This window comes from Echeneis naucrates, chromosome 17 (genome assembly GCF_900963305.1).
Source record: "Echeneis naucrates chromosome 17, fEcheNa1.1, whole genome shotgun sequence".
Taxonomy (NCBI): Eukaryota; Metazoa; Chordata; class Actinopteri; order Carangiformes; family Echeneidae; genus Echeneis; species Echeneis naucrates.
In genome coordinates, this window is record NC_042527.1 from 10,200,253 (window position 1) to 10,217,103 (window position 16,851).

At 42.4% G+C, this 16,851-nt stretch overlaps 1 protein-coding gene across 1 annotated transcript in view; it reads left to right on the forward strand.

Moving 5' to 3' along the window:
* Positions 1 to 15,311: 15,311 nt before the first annotated feature.
* Positions 15,312 to 16,851, forward strand: part of LOC115058353 (myomegalin) — a 34,386-nt gene continuing 32,846 nt past the window's right edge. Inside the window, 1 exon segment of the mRNA XM_029525702.1 lies at positions 15,312 to 15,821. Coding sequence (XP_029381562.1) covers positions 15,681 to 15,821 — 141 coding nt within the window. The 5' untranslated portion in view covers positions 15,312 to 15,680.

Consider the following 16,851-nt stretch of genomic DNA (forward strand, 5'->3'; position numbering starts at 1 on the left):
CTTGGAGATGCCTACTTCAAGTGGCTGGCGGAGCCAGAAGACAAACCCAAAAAGGTGGTCACCCCAGCCTGAGGGAGTGGCAGTCACCATGGACCTACGCTGTTACTCTGCTTAGGACTAGTTCAGCTTGTAGAGCTTTCTGTGGAGTTAGATGAAGAAGATCTGACACCCCGCTGTGACATTAACTGATCTTGAATGCCTCTCGCTTGTGAACGAAAAAGAAGACCCTCTCACAGGTAACGTCTGACATGAATCTAAAACATCTGCAGCAGATGATTTGTTGTGTTGAATGGTTTTTCCTTCTTGCAGCAATATTTGTGCTTTGCAGTTTGAAGCAGTGGCTCAAACTTCACCACACTTCAGTGATGACAGCTTCCTCAGGTGATGCTGTGTTAAATCCATCTTCAGTTTTTCCATCTGCTGACTCAGTGAAAAAGGTGCTGCTGGTGACGGAGGCATGTGTCAACCAAATCCTGCCTAGGATTACTAAAGAACGTCTCATCCTGAGACGCCTTCAGAGACCTCTGCTTTCTCATCGCAGCCGTTCCTCTCCTTTGTCTTTCTCTCGATTTTGATATTCCCTCAAATTCATCCCCCTTTTTTAAGTCTCTCCTCCTCCTCTGGGTGTTCGACATGTCTCATGTCTTTTACTGCGGGCTGCACCCGGTGTCTTGGTTCATTCTGTTTGCAAATATTGCCATCACCATTATAGAATGGCGTTTTCTGATCTCCCAATTCAACCAGGTCTCAGACCCACCAAAAGAAAATCAGCCTCAAACCTAACAGAAGCAATCTACAGCAAATCCTGATGCTTCCCAGAAAACATCTGATAGGATGAAATTGTAATTTAGGACTAAAGTTTACCTGCCCAGTTATAGAAAAAATAATGATGGTAGGTTGGTTTGTTTTTTATCGATTTTTTTATTTTCTGTTTACAGTGATGGAGCGACCGACATGGTAAGCCTTCTGTTTCCATGACCTTAACCTGCTGCCATGTGTTTCTGCTTATTTCCAGAGTTAATGCTAACTGTAAAGTCCTCTCATGCACAAGTAAAAGAAACAAACTGAGGAGCTGTTTGAAGTTTTGAAGGTAAGGATGTGGATTTATTCCCTTAATCATCTTCAAACTTAATTTCCTCCTTTTCATCTGAAATATCTTCTCATCTTTTACAGAAGAATTTGATTATAAGTGTTGCAGAGTATCAAAAGTTACATTTGATGTTACAGTTTAGAGTTTCTCATCCATGTACTTGTTATAATAGTCAGACTGCATTCTGATATATCACCATCTGTTCTGTTGCAAGGCTGTTCTGGTGCCGAGTAAATATTGTGTAATATTAGTAAATGTTGTCGTAGGACATTTATAGAATACAAGAAATGGATTGCCTGTGTCCCTTTTAGATAAAGCTAAAAGCATGAAATGTATATAAAACCATGTCCATTTAAACAGTGGGTTTGCAGTAATGTACTGTATGTGTTATATTTACATGCAACGTGGTCATGGAGGACCATAAGCCTCTTTGGCATATTACTGTCCACCTCTCCCTGCTCACATCTCTAATCCCTGCAGATGGAAAGCTGATATTACTCTGTGACAGACTCAATCCTATTAACTCTGTCTGTCCTATATTCACCTATCCTCCGTCTCACACTCCTCGCTCCACAGGAAATTCAAGACCCCTTTCTGAAAGACAAGGAGGAACACTGGGATTTAAGTCTAGACGAGAGATTAGGAGAAATGGCACACTTAAATTATGAGATTGTATTTGTCTGGTGAGCCACATTTCCAGTGACACTCCTGAGAGATAATGTTCTCATTTTTTAAACATACTGATGTCTCCATCTGTCAGTCAGTCCTGCCATTCTTCCCAGCTCCAGACAATGTTACAAATCTTCAACCGCTCAGTTCCTCTCCCTCCTCCTCTCTGATGCACCTGTTTCACCCTTCCTACACGTGTTCACAGTGCCATGCAGAAGCAGGGATCTGCAACAACGCCATAAATCTGTCATCATCCAAAGAAACAACACCAAAGTTTGATCATATTATTTCAGATTCTCCTATAAACAAAGTATCTACTTGTCAAACACGACTTGACCAAAGCAGCCAAACCATGAAGCAACAACCAGTTGTGTCCCTGAACGCTTCGGGAGGAGTTCTGCTTTTCAACCTCACACAAGTGCTGTTTGAGCACCGACAGCTCCTGCAGTTGTCCAGAAGGAAGGCAGAGGAGGAGGCCTATTTCGTGGACTACATTCCCCAATCTAGAGATGCTATAAGTCTGCCACAAAATGTAGTCTACGTTCTGGTTGGGGTGGTGCTGGTTATTGTTGCCACTTACGCCATAGTAGGACACCTGATTAAAGACCTGATGCATGACCTGGCAGGTAACCCCTGGCTGGTGTCCTCTCCTTTGTCTCGGTCTGATGCAGTGTCTATGTTTGTGGCGTCTGTGAGTCCTCTACTTCCCCAAAAGTCTCAGGTCAATGTTGTAACAATTTTGTCTTTCCCCTGTTTATCCTCTTGATTGCAGTTCCTTTTTTACACCATTGAGGTGATTAAGAGAAACTGACTGAAAGTTGCGGTTTAACTCCAGCTAAAGTAACAACTCAAAGGGGCACTCTGGCAATTTAGTGTTTTAAGGCCAAGATACCTTAACTGGTAGATGCCTACTTCTTTCAGTCTCCTAACCAAAGATTCGACAGTATCATCAGCGTTAAACAGGCCTTCTTGATGCAAAGAAGAAATGAAGTCATTTTTAATAATTATATAGCCTGTATAAATACTTCACATGCATAATTGGCAGAGTGTCCTTTTAAAGCGCAGCCATCACTCCAGAAAAAACACTGAACATCATTTCACTCTCATGCTTTTTCGCCCTACAGACTGGATCCTTGGCCCCAAACCAGTAGAGGATGATTCAGAGGAAGCGAAAGCTGAAATAGAAGAAAAGCAGAGACTGAGTGTTTCTGAGGAGCTGAGGGGGCAAGACATGCTGAGCATAGAGATAGAAAGGGCCCATCCACTGCCTGGTTTCCACCATCCATCCACTCAGCCTCCACTGAGAAGCGCCATTGCGTCGTCTTACCCTGGAGAAAAAAGGATATCCATTCATAGTGTCACCTTCGCATGCCCCGCCACCCCCTATGCCACTTCCCTGTGAGCTTTTACAAATTCAATTTGTCACAAAAGTAGTTCAGATAGATGTTTGTCACATCTCTCATTTCAGTGCAGTGATCGATATTATCTCTTTGCAGTCATGATGCATAAGGTTAAGCTGTTGTTGTTTTGTAAAATGCAGATTTTGGTCAACAGTTTGTACTCTCTTTGAAAAGAAAATGCTTTCTTTCATCACCTATTAAAAAGTTAGAGTAAACATGGTCCACATTGTCAGTCATTTAATCTTATTCCAGTTTGCCATTAATTGTCCAACTTCATGGGCTGTAAAATATAAATTATTTACTTTGTGAACTCCAAAGATAACGTGAGTTGTAGAAAGGACATTTTATTTTGATAGCTGACATTTAAATACAAAAAAAAAAAAAAACATGACTGAAAACTCCTTCTGAACTTTAAGTGTTCTTAAATTGCACAAACATTTCTTTTTCAGTGCATTTTCCACCATCATTACCATCTTTTTTCCATTAATGCACACTTGCTGTTAGAATGTGTTTCTGAAGAAAGCACACCTCAGTTTTCCTGTTGTGGTGTTGAGACTAAGCTTCTCTCAAGTAAACAACTGAATAATACAAGACTGCGCTTGTGTCCTGTCTTCTCTCATTAATCCATCTTACCTGACTAATACCTGGTTGTGTCAGGGGCAGCAACCTTTGTAAATGCCAGGGATTACCATATTAAATACAGTTCAGTAATGATGTCCACCAGACAGACAGACAGACAGACAGACAGACAGACAGACAGACAGACAGACAGACAGACAGACAGACAGACAGATAGATAGATAGATAGATAGATAGATAGATAGATAGATAGATAGATAGATAGATAGATAGATAGACAGACAGACAGACAGACAGACAGACAGACAGACAGACAGACAGACAGACAGACAGACAGACAGACAGATAGATAGATAGATAGATAGACAGATAGATAGATAGACAGACAGACAGACAGACAGACAGACAGACAGACAGACAGATAGATAGATAGATAGATAGATAGACAGATAAATAGACAGACAGACAGATAGAGAGATAGATAGATAGAGAGATAAATAGAGAGACAGACAGACAGACAGACAGACAGATAGATAGATAGAGAGACAGACAGACAGACAGACAGATAGATAGATAGAGCTTCCTGCTGTTCTATGTGCAGCAGGTATATAATCTGAGGGAACTGTGCTTGCTGGGCCATTCCTCCGTCTGACCTTGAGAGCCTCTAGCTGCTGCAACTAATCTAGTTTTCAGTTGCATCACTCAACAAGCGGACCGATAGGGAGTGAAACAAAATGAAGGAATCGGGGTGAAAGATACAATTGAACTTTTGATGGCTTTGTGTAGTCTTGTTCCACTGGAGTTTTAAGACACCTAATGAACCGGAGGAGCCTCTCCTGCGTCGTGAGTACGTGAGACGATGAAGGGATAGATGTATTGTTATGTATGTTGTTAGGTATGTTACTCTTCAGATATTGTCTTGGTTTTAAAGATTTAGGATCGTGCATCTTTTTGAAAACGAGTGGATAACAGCAGATTTTTGAAGACGACCCCGCAGCAATGGACGTGTCAGTGGACGGCTTAAACATTCGCCACAAAGAGGAAGATGGGACCGTGTTTTTTGAGTCTTACAAGCCACCTTCTCGGGATGCTGTCCACCTGCCTACCTATGTCTTCTACCTGCTTATTGCTATCTTCATAGTGCTATCAGTTCTGTATGCCATCATTGGGCACCTCATCAAAGACCTCATCCATGACTGTGCAGGTTTGTTACTCTGCCTGCAGCCTCTTAAAACCACAAGATACTGTGTCTACTGATTCAAAGTTGTTGTCATTGTAGTTTTCTCTGGCATTCTGTTTAATGTGCTTCTTTTGCACACTTTCCATCTGTTTCTTTTCTTTTTATTTTCCAGATTGCCTATTTGGGGAGCAGCCTGAGGAAGTAGTGGTGAACTACTGCGAAGCCAAGGATAAGTTCATGGCCGACTGGTGCCCAGAAACGTCACCTGAATTAGAGGCCATGGCCCGCGCCGAGGAGAGTAAGATGGCTGACGGAGACTTCATGAAATCCCCTGCCATCTGGATCATCAACACAGAATCTCGGGGCAGCAGATCGGGACCCCGTGTGGTTTTTGGCAAGAAGACTTAATGAAAAAAATGGATGAGGAATTTGAAATTGAATGAGAAAGCTGTTGATGGTCCTGACCTTCCTGAACGTGGTGTAAATACATGTTTACGAAAATGCTCGGGAGGTGAAACGAAAGGACATGAATGTGTGAGGCTGAAAATGTGTAATAGTGTAGGAATGGCGGTAGCTCTGTCTATATAGGTGCTAAATGCCATCTAGTGTCTGCTGAGATACCTGCAGCTGATTTAAAGGCTGAGATTATGGAGATGAACAAAGAATGCAGGAAAAAACAATGAACAAGCTTTTCCATGTGATCGCTCATTATTGTATAACTTTTATAAAAAAAAAATTTTTTCCCCTGATCATAGCTGATATAAGAATATGTAGACAGTGAAAGGATATCAGACTAAGACTACTTTGAGAGCCATAAAAGAAGCATTACTTTGATTTTAATAAATAAACATGGAAACATGTTTCCTTATTATCTTCTATTTGGAAAAATCTTTGTTAACAAAGACAACCAAAAATAGAAACACAAGAATGGTTCACATTGATTCAATGAATTGGACTGAAACAACAAACGAATGGGTGGAGTAAATATAACACTGTTTTTATTTTCCAAGGTGAAGAAAGGATGAACAAATGAAGAGGGTTAAAGAGAAAACTAACATGTAAATTTACACCCAATTAATTACACGCACAAAAACATCTGAATAGTAATTCTGAAGAAATCTTTACTGTGAAAAGAAAAAATCTTTTCCTTTTCAAATATAGTGGACATTAATGCGCTTCATGAAAACACCTATGTGCATTTGCACACAGAGATAGACAGTAGGTCCTGGATTTTCCTCACATAGATACACACGCACAACCCACACAGACCTAACATGCAGCATAAAGGACCAGGGAGGCATAAAGTTTCAGAAGTTCCTCCATTAAAGAATCCACTTGTTCCAATAAAAACACCTCCATCAACAAGAGAAATGACCAGAGCATCAGTGGACCTGCCATGGAGGCTCCCAGCTCATATCCTGTTGGACTGCCAAAGCATCCAGAAAGTCTTTTTTAAAATTTGCTGGCTCTTTCAGCGACTTTCGTGGCGGGGTCTTTTGTGCAACCACAGTTACAGCAGACTGAATTTCATGGCAGTCGGACGATGGAGCCATTAGTGATCAGGATTCACAGGCTCACAGCCCTGAGAGCTGCCACAGCACTTCAGCGTGACTCACAGGAGGTTTTTCTTTTCCTCCGTGTGAAAGTGGCTTTATGTAACATCAAATTTGTTTTGAATTAGGGATGGCTACAGAAGAAAGAAATATTAAATATTAATTGGCCTGCTGCTTCTGACGTAGCCTGTTTGGGAAACAGTAAGATGGCTATGGAGAATCTCACGGAAGCATTTCCCCTCGTTTGATTGTTTTTGCTGGCTTGTCTGTCTACAGGCTTTCTTCAGTTGGGCCTGTTATGTGTTTATTGGGACAGATCATCTGTTGAGGTCTGAGCTTCTGACGGCCTAGTGTGACATCCAGTGGCAATACAGAATAATTTAGTTTGGTGTCACATAAACAAATATCACCGCTCGGATTTCATGTTAAACTGTTAGAATGGTTCACATCTGAATCACGTTACATCCAAGTTAAACAACAAGGACATTAGGACATTTACTGACCAATGAACCGTCCACTGAGGAAATATTACTGTGATACCACACAAGACTGAAAACAAAACACTGCTAAAGCCTGCTTCATGGCCCTGCGTTAAATCAACGCCGTACCCACATCGTAGGGTGTGGAGGCTCATGGGGAGGCCCGCCGTAGCCTGACGTCACCTCCCCCAAAAATTGTTTTAACGACGCGTCGAGACGGCGCAGGGCTGTGATTGGTTTGCTTGGTAGCAACGCATTTCCGGTTCCGTATTTCCAGATTCTTCTTCTGTTGCGATGTAGATGTTGCACGGATACCTTCTTCGACATCCAAAAACTCAAACTCCAGCAAGATTCTGTCTCTCTCGGTCGACATTGTTCACCGTGCCCGTGAAAAGTCGCAAGCTAAAGAATTAATCAACCGGAGAAGACGATAACCTTTCGGGGAAGGAGCTCGGCCTCCTACCGCTCTGCCGGTGTGTCAAACGATTGGTTCCCCCCAAGTTCCGGTTCCCCTTTAAGCTGCTTTACTGCTGAACCGTGCCTAGGTGCTAAGTTACCGTGCGTACTTAAAGAAGAAACGTGGTGATACACACCAGGTAATAATACAACCAAGATGTATGATGTAGAATGACCCGATCGTTATGGAGAAATTATCCAGGTAAGGTGAGGATTATACATCGTGACCACGTCTGTGCTGTTCCAATTAAGAATACGTGGCCGTATTATTATCTGGAACACACATTAGCTTGTACCCAAAGTTTGGATGTCTTCTGTGGACATCACTTACAACAACACGGTCCGACTCCTCATCACAGTATACAGGTCTGTCTGCCTGCACACACACACACACACACACACAAAACATTAACAACGAGTAATGTCCCGGTCCTTGTGTGTGTTGTTGTGTCTGAGTGGAGTACTTCTTCTTAATTTGCGGTCAATATCTTTGTGCAGAAGTAAAGCCAACAAGTTAAATAAATTCCTCTGCCCCCCATGTCACTTTCTCTGTGACCTGACTGCAGCTGGAGCCCTCTCCTCTCCGTCTCTTCCTTTCTGATGGAGCTGCCAAACTCAGCTGTTTCTGTCAGAGATAACGTTTTGTGTCGGGCTTTAATACAAGCTAGGCTAATGGACGTTAGCATTAGAGCAAATTCACCGTCACCACCTTTTTAAAAAACTTTTATATAGAAAATTTCTCAACCCTTTATTTTCTTATTATTCTTTCTTTTCCTTTCTGATCACCGGACTGATGCTGACTGGACATTTTCCTACCGAACTACAGACAGCAGACAACAGGCCAGCATAGCAACAGTAACCAAGGGGGGCGGGGCTTAGCGAAGGCTCGGTGGGAGTGGGGGGGGTTACAATTAGGAAGAAAACAAGTAAGAAGCTTATGTAACTCAACTTTGTAACTCACTAAAATAGTTGTGTTTTTTTACATGTCCCCTTTTTCCTCCTTCCATAAACAACAAATCATCTTCACACTTTTACTGGTCTAGTCTGTGGTCACGTCCTGTCTCGGTCCGTTCCTGGAGGGGTGCCAGACCGGTCTGGTCTGGTTCGGCCTAGGTCCTGGGGGGGGCGCCGTATCTGCATTAGCCAAGTCCATCACTCACAACCAATTAACTCCGTAGACACGTTCAGGTGCCCACACCGGGAATGGACCTTTACATACATACATACATTTAGGGTTACAGTACAACATACGGCTCCAGCACCCCACGTGACCTCTTCTTCTTAGCTCCGAGTCCACGCCTGTTGATTTGTTAATTATTTTTAGTAAATCAAGTAAATAAATACCATGCTTTGTTGCTGAATTTCTGTTGTGTATATGCTACAGTTTAACTGGTTGATCGATCAATGACAATTATGTAGACCTATAGCCTATTTTATGGGCGTGTCGTGCAAAGATAACAGGGAAAAAATATTTTAAGTGTTCAGTGAATGGATCATTGACTTTCGTATAAATCGTGCGCTTACTTGGAACTAACCCAGGACATAACCCAATTCCCAACCCAGTTTCCCAAAGGGCGGCCAGGATGAGCGTTTATCATGTGAGTGTATGTTCTTTATGGTAAAGTGGACAAACTTGTGTTCAACGAGTTCGTGAATTATGAAAAACATGGACACTATGTTTTCCAGGAGCAGAAATGTGTCATGGCAAGCAATAGTAACGTTATACGTCAAAAATAATGTCATCAATTCGTCAGTCGAGCATGCTAAACAGTTAGCTAGCAGTCGTAGTGTAAGTGATCCGGCAGTGAGGTTTACTTAACGTAGGCTACACTCGCACAGCTATGCTAGCTAGCATCCATTTACACAAAGATTGACAAAGAATGGCCGAACAAATGCATTCTCCATTTATTTTGTTATATAATAAATGCCACACCGATAACCTACACATTGGCTTTTTCCATTTCGCTTTCCGTACACCCAACTGTGTTTCTATTTGCGTTTCTTTCTTAAGTACGCACGGTAACTTAGCAACTACGCGCGACTCAGCAGTAAATCAGCGTAAAGGGGAACAGTAACTTGGGGGGAACCGAATCGGTTGACACAGCGGTGAACTGCACCGCCACGAAATGGACCATAAACCAGATTAAAAACTGTGAGAGCAGTGGTTACTGCTGTGCAACATGCAGCCATTTCAACTACACAAATCTGCAGTCTAACCGAACTGAATACAACCATTCACCCAAACACTTAAAAACAATGTTTTGTGAGTTGCAGGCTTGGCTCCAGGAGAGGGCGCTGTTAAAAAAATGACCACACGTGCCATCACATCGGATGTCTTAGAGGAAGCACAAGAACACTTTTATTTTATTTTTTTTTACACTGATGCGACACATGTATCCCTCTTCACCCCCCCCCCCCCCCCACACACACACACACACACACACAGATCTCAGGGCCGAGTGCTAAAACAAACAATGACATAATCTTATTAACTTTGCTCCCCTCATGCTTTCTCCCCTGAGCAGAATCACCAAGTTAATGTCAATATCTTGAAGTAGATAAAACAATCAGCCTCTACAAACCTGATACAAACATCATCAGACCAATCTCAGTAACCTCTGCAGTAGTGTGTTTAATATAAGGCCATTGAAGAGGAGCTGGTCCTGCTGTATGAAACAGGCACATTCATGCTCTGTTAAAGATCTCACTGATTCCATGTGGGGACATGATGGAGGAACCTAAAGAGGAGGAATGTCTGGATGAAAACTGGAGGCTGAGGGTCCGCTTACAATAATCATTTTATTTTGGAGAACTGAGGGAGGGTGCAGATGGTTACTCTGCTCGTCGTGGTGGGCTCTGCTGTGAGGGAGGGAGGCAGTGTGACGGCTCTCTCTCTCTCACACACACACACACACACACGCCCCCTGCAAACCTGAGCGATGTGCGGTGCGTCGACCGCGCGGATGTCCGTGTGTTGTGTCTCCCCGAATAAATGAACAATGGACGGCTGATCTGAAGGCGACGGCTGAGCGGGAGCAGCCTTTATGGAGTGGAGCTCATCATCGGCGGAGCAAAGCTGGGGAGAGACTGAGAGGTGAGGCGGCATTTGGTCGGTGTGTGTGTGTGTGTGTGTGTGTAGGTGGGGAGGGACACCGCAGCGGAAGACCGAAGCCCGTTGGGCTTTTTAACAAAGCAACCTCCCGGCAAGCGACCATTCCGTTTAAATCGCAGTTGTGATTTCCATTTTTTAAAAATCAGATACTGTTTCCGTAAAGAATCAACTAAAGGCCCATCTCTCCACATCAGCTGTAGCAGCATCACATTCAGGAGCCATCTGCATGCTTTATGGACCGGGCAGGTTATTTCACTGTCATGTTGCACAGACCGCCTCCATTGCCCCCCCAAACGCATTAAATCAGTCTCAGGTGAAATAAATGGGAAAGGACGCAGAGCACGGATCTAATTTAGTCTTACTTTGTGCAAAAGAAGACACAGTAGAAGATATTTGAATGGGGCCTTATCGTGCATTTGGGCAATAGGGCCCAGGAGACACCTCACACAACAAACAGAACCAATAACTAAAAATTCAATCTCTTTCCAGCCTATAATCCGGTTTGAGACACAATAGAAGCATGATTTTTCTTTAAAAACGCATTGTCAGTGTCTCATCTAATGTAACCTAATGCACTTAATACTAAATACAAACTAGGTGCTTAGTTCAGACTAATAAAAGTCACATGGTTCAGATCCCAGATTTGACTGACATGTAGGTTACTCCATCATCAAATCCCTCCTACAACACGATGGTGAAACAGTGTGAGATTTTGAGCTCTGCAGCACGACTGTTCCTTCACCTGGTGAACTTTTGGACCTCTGGCATGCAGCAACTGTCTTCGCATTTTCAAAATTTTCTGACTCAGCAGCTGCCAGAGGAATCTACAGAATGAGGAGCACTGCTCTGCCCTTTGCAGTGCTGCATACTTCCCACCAAAGTAGTCTAAGCCAAAATAAAGGCCCTATAATACAGCATGCTGTGGTTTGTTTGAATCCAATCGAGTCAGCTGGTTTGAACCATGTGACGGAAATAATAATTCCAGCGCTTGCAAATGGCAGATAGTTGATTTAAAGGGTCCTGATGAACTCTGACGCCCCCACCCCCCCACACACCTCTCTAAAATCTCCCCTCTGCCCTGCTGACTTTCCTCTCTGTGATGCAAATAAGGCCATGCCTCCATAGTGAAAAGGTTTTGGTGGCTTTTATTTCCAAAAAAGCAGGTTATTGATTATTTGACATAATTCCCACCCCCATCAGTTTCAGCCTGCTATTGTACACAGTCAGAAAATCACAGGTTCATGCTTTTCATTTTTTCTCTCTTTCTATTTATTGGGTGTTACCAATACAGATGATGTTTCTCTTCCTTTTTTTGCTTTCCCTGACAGTGCTGTAAAAGAAGATTCTTCATCCAAGATCACAGGTCACATGACAGGTACATAGCTCTCAGTGAACTGCCCTTTGTAAAGACTGTCTGAAGTCTGTCCTATTATGTCTAATACATTCAAGAACTGTTTGTTTGTTTGTTTTTTAACTTCTGTTCAGATTTGTGTGGCGATGAAACAGACAACTCTCTTCCTCTCCAGCTTCACACGCTCAAGGAGTTTGAACAGGTAAGAGCCGCCCACTTTATGTGTCAGCACCTTGTCCTTCAGCATGATCAGTGAGGGGGAGGCCCTGAGACAATGTGCTCTACAGAGCCACCTTGTGGATCCATGTCATGCTACAAGATGTACATGAGCTGACTGGTTTGGCTTTGATGCTGTAGCTTTGATCATAGTGCTGAGGAAATCAAGGTGTCTATCCCAGAAGTCCATGATCATAAATGAATCATCTGCAGTACATTTCTTACCATCACTGCACAGAAACACAACACCTGCAGTTAACAGTGTGGATGGAAAACACCCTGAAACTCCTGATGGTTAAATTCTGCCTCTGGCTGCCTCATGACCTACTTTAGGATTTCTCATCAGTCTCTGTTCAGCTATAATTAGACATTGTACCCATAACATATGACAAAAATACTATTTTAAATATTCTTTTCAATGCCTGATAGTAGGTCACATTATAATTATTAGACAGAATATTACTGACACATTCAAAACCATAAAGAGCAGCATTCAATTATCCTGCTGTTGTGTACTTGAACCAGGTACACCACTTTAATACAAACTGCAGGCCAGTTGTTGATGGTCAAGCTCGAGCTAAATTTGATTATATAGAAATGTTTAAGTTGAGGAGGAGTTAAACTGAGGTGGCTAAATTTTTAGTTACAGTAACGATGTTTTTGTTACTGTTACTGATAGCTTCAGCATAATTTCCTTAGTAGATAAACGTTATCTTTGTATGCATATATTTCAACAAAGCCAATCATTTCTCAGCTGTAGCTCTACAAATAAAGCTCCATATTACTTCCAGCAGCTGCCGTTCCCGTGCCTCTTTATGTCTTGTTTCTTCTCTGAGAACATTGTCCATTAGTAGAATCATGCGCTGTTGGCTCTTTGTAAAAAAATTAGGTTTGGCTGATCATCCTTTTGTATTGTAAATACCCAGAATACATACATACATACAATTGCTTTGATTTCCAGGTACGCCACGCATTCCTCCTTCAATACAGTCCTCAGTGCTCTTGTTGATGTTTCAGACATAATAAAACACCAGCTGACCTCTAAAAGTGTCACTGAAGACTGAGCACTACTGATGCCCCTTTAATGTTATTCTGGCTTTGCTGCTGAGCCCTGTTTAAAACAGGAGGTGTCATCAGACAGATATGAAAGCTGGAGTGACTTGTTGAAAGACAGCAGCCAGCTCAAAGTAGGAGTCCCTTTCATGGGTGTCAGATGTCAGATGTGCTACCGCTACACCTCACATAAACAAACTATGCAGAACAAACATATACATTTACTCCTATTTATTCATCTTTGACTGAGAGCTGAAAAGTGCATATGTGGTGGGGTGTGGCTTGGCCATGTGTCGAGTGGTTTAAAAATGCACTTTAAACATGATGTCATCCCAAATGTGGTGTGGAGTCTCCACTTGGCGCCTGCATTATTTAGTAGCAGCATGTAATTATACACTCACTAAATGCATCAGGAAGCAATACTGACGTAATGTGTTGGAAACATGTTTCAGTCACTTTATTAGCCTCCTTTTATTCAATTTATCCAAAGAGGGAATGGTGTTCTGCTGCTCTATACACAGAATGAACATGGAGTCGGGGGCATTGTTTTTCAGCAGTGGAGGTTTAAACTGATGTCTTTGTAAGATAGTGGAAGAGACACTGATGTTGTCATGCTGCTGATTCCTCCCCCGGCATTATGCTGGTTTGATTGAGTGGTAACATATCCAAGTCAGTCGTTATCTTTTTAACAGCTATACAGCAGGACGTTCAGGATTCACATTTTCCCAGGACATTAGTCTGGGAAAATGTCCATTGTCCATTGTCCCAACACATTGTCCAGGGTTGGTCCTTTTTATCATGACGTTAAAAAAAAACAAACAAACAAACAAACAAACAAAAAAAAAAAAAATGTGGAGCCCATCTTCCTTTGCTTTTCTTTCTTTCTGTTCCCTCATCTCTGAGGGACGTTCAGGGATTCACCACTCTGTGAGATTCAGGACACCTCCCTATTAATAGCACTGTGGCTCAGTGCTTCCAGGTCTCCTATTTCATCCAGTTTCTTTCCACTCACCTGTCTGTCCCACTCCCATCAGCCCCCCCCCCCGACTTTATGATGGGTAGACCTTATCAGGGGAGTGTATGATTTTTTTTTTTTAATGTGTGGAAGTATGGTAAATTTAGTGCAGCAGACTGGAAGTTATTCCTGTGAAGGCATCATTTTCAATAATATGGCTGAAAAAGTAAGGACAAGATCACCATAACAAGCTATCAGACAGAACCACATTGTTATGGCTAATGTGACGGCAAACTTGGTTGCACTCCATAAGATAATCAGAGTTGTATTTCTGTAATGACATTAACACTTAAATATTTTCTCTTGCCTGATCTCAGTTTTAGTCATCACTAGTATGTTGTGTGTGTCCACTGCATCCTTCCTTTACCTTTATGAGCAAAATAATTGGATAAAACAGACAAAAGGCTCAGTAAAGATGCAGGCGTGGTTAATAATTTCCTGCTGATTGGTCAATAGATGTGACAATCTTTTAAATTAGACTTTCTCATTTGAATCAGTGTTGAAATATTGATTCCTGTAATTATGGTCTCAGGTCTGGCTGTCTACCTTTTGCTTGTCTAATGTACTTTATCTTAATGAATCGTCAGTAATGCTGTTATAAATTGTGATTCAAGATAAGTTTCACCCACTTTGAGTTCAGATTTTGATGAACTTAAGTTTCAGGGACTTTATTTCAACACTGTGCAAATGACCAAAATAAAAAAAAAAAAAACAGAAGTGTAAAATTTTTGGTTATATAACATTGAGGCTGATGTGAACGGACTCAGCTGTTCTCTCAATAGAGATCAATGTCCACACTTAAAAATATGAAATCACATGTGGAAGGGGTTAAACTGGACAAATGAGACTGACCTTTAGCATTAATGTTGCAGAGGAAGCAAGGCAGGATACAAAGAGACTCACATTTAACCTCCTGCCTCCTCATGTAGATGTTCCTTTCGACTGGTCTGTTTTGCAGAGTGGTGAGATATAGATCCCCCTCAGATCACAAGTGCCTGTGAGTCCTGAGTCTTTTACACCCCCCCTCTTCCTACCGCCTCCCCTCCTCTCCCTTTCCACCCATCTCCCTTGGCAGTCTGGGATTCCAGGGATGTCTCCTCCAGTAAAATAAGCTCTTGTGCCGTCCCCTGGTAGACCAGATCACACCATGGAGTTGACATGGCTGCATCTCTGACAGCCCGGGCTGCAGAGTAGCCCTCTGCACAGAAAACGCCCCATTAGACTGTAGTGTGTGTGTGTGTGTGTAGCTTCAGTGTGTATGCTCTTGTAGATGGTGTCCCAATGGCCTGTTAGAGGCTGGGATGCCACTTTGTAAATAGTTACTTTTTTCTGTTAGCATCATGCTCTTTAGGCGGAGGTAGCAGCATGTCTAACGGTTACTGGACTCTCACAGCTGGACATGCCCTTACAGCTGCTGTCCTTTAATATGGACTCTGTATTCGCCCGGGATACGGAGAGGACGAATACAACTGTTCATTTCTGAGCCAAAACGGACATGTCAAGCAGTGTCGGTGCTCTTTGACGGTCATGTCTAACGGTTACCGTACTTTGTCACAGCACCTGAATGACCTGAAGAAGGAGAACTTCAGCCTCAAGCTTCGCATCTACTTCCTGGAGGAGAGGATACAGCAAAAGTATGAGGAGAGCAGTGAGGATGTCTACCGCACGGTGAGTAGGATTCCTCTCCCTGAGTGGCAGGAAATGAATGGTCTTGTGTGAGTGCTGGTGGATGGGGCTCTGAATGAATCCCCTTCTGGGTCCAAGGGTCATTTCATGAGGAACAATGGTCAGCGTGAATTGCTTTTTGTTTTGATGGAAAACTTGGCAGTCAGTAAATAATGAAAAAGGTTGATTTGTCTCTTCATTAGTGGTATAATATTATTGTTATCAGGATAGTCCTGAAAAGTTGCTGGACTTAGCCACTTCCACTGTCTGTTGACCCAGCTGTCGCACTGACCTGGTTGAAGTGATGTGACCTGCCATGTGTTTGTTTTACCAAGTGCCCGTTTAGAAATGGCCCTCATGTGAAGGACTATAGATTAACCAGATGTTTGCTCAGGAGCTCTTAAGATGCAGTATGTGTGTGTTTGTGTGTCCTGTCACTCACTGTTTTGCTATACAATTTTGTTTTACTGGGATTAGTGAAGATTTTATGTGTTTCAGTCAGACAAACTAACCGTGTCATCTGTCATCATCTAAGAATTTCAAATCCCTGAACAGATTTCCATTCTTTTTGTCAAAGGAATGTATTTAACGAATGCACCAGATCACCTCCAGCTCAAAGTGCTGTTCTGTGCTTATGTGAGACAAACATGAATGTATCTCAACCCAAAGAGCAATTATTTTATATCAGTATGCGAACTATTGGAATTGGTATTGGAAGAGAAGAGACTGGAACTGTAACTCACCACTTTTAGCCAATTCTTAAAATGTACTTCAGTTTGCCAAAGTTTTTGTGCGGCTGCTTATGTTTAGGCAACATTTAATATGAAATCAAATGTTTTTTTAAATAAACATTTCTGGTCCTCCTATGTGTAATAGCCCCATCCATGGCCTCAGCTCTGCATAAATTACCCTGATTGTTCACATAGCGCTCCCTACACTGATGACACCTAAATTTAGCAGTGACAATAAATAAAACAACCCACTTAAACCTCCCATAAAGGCACTATTCTGTGCATCTCCTGGGTGCCCCTGA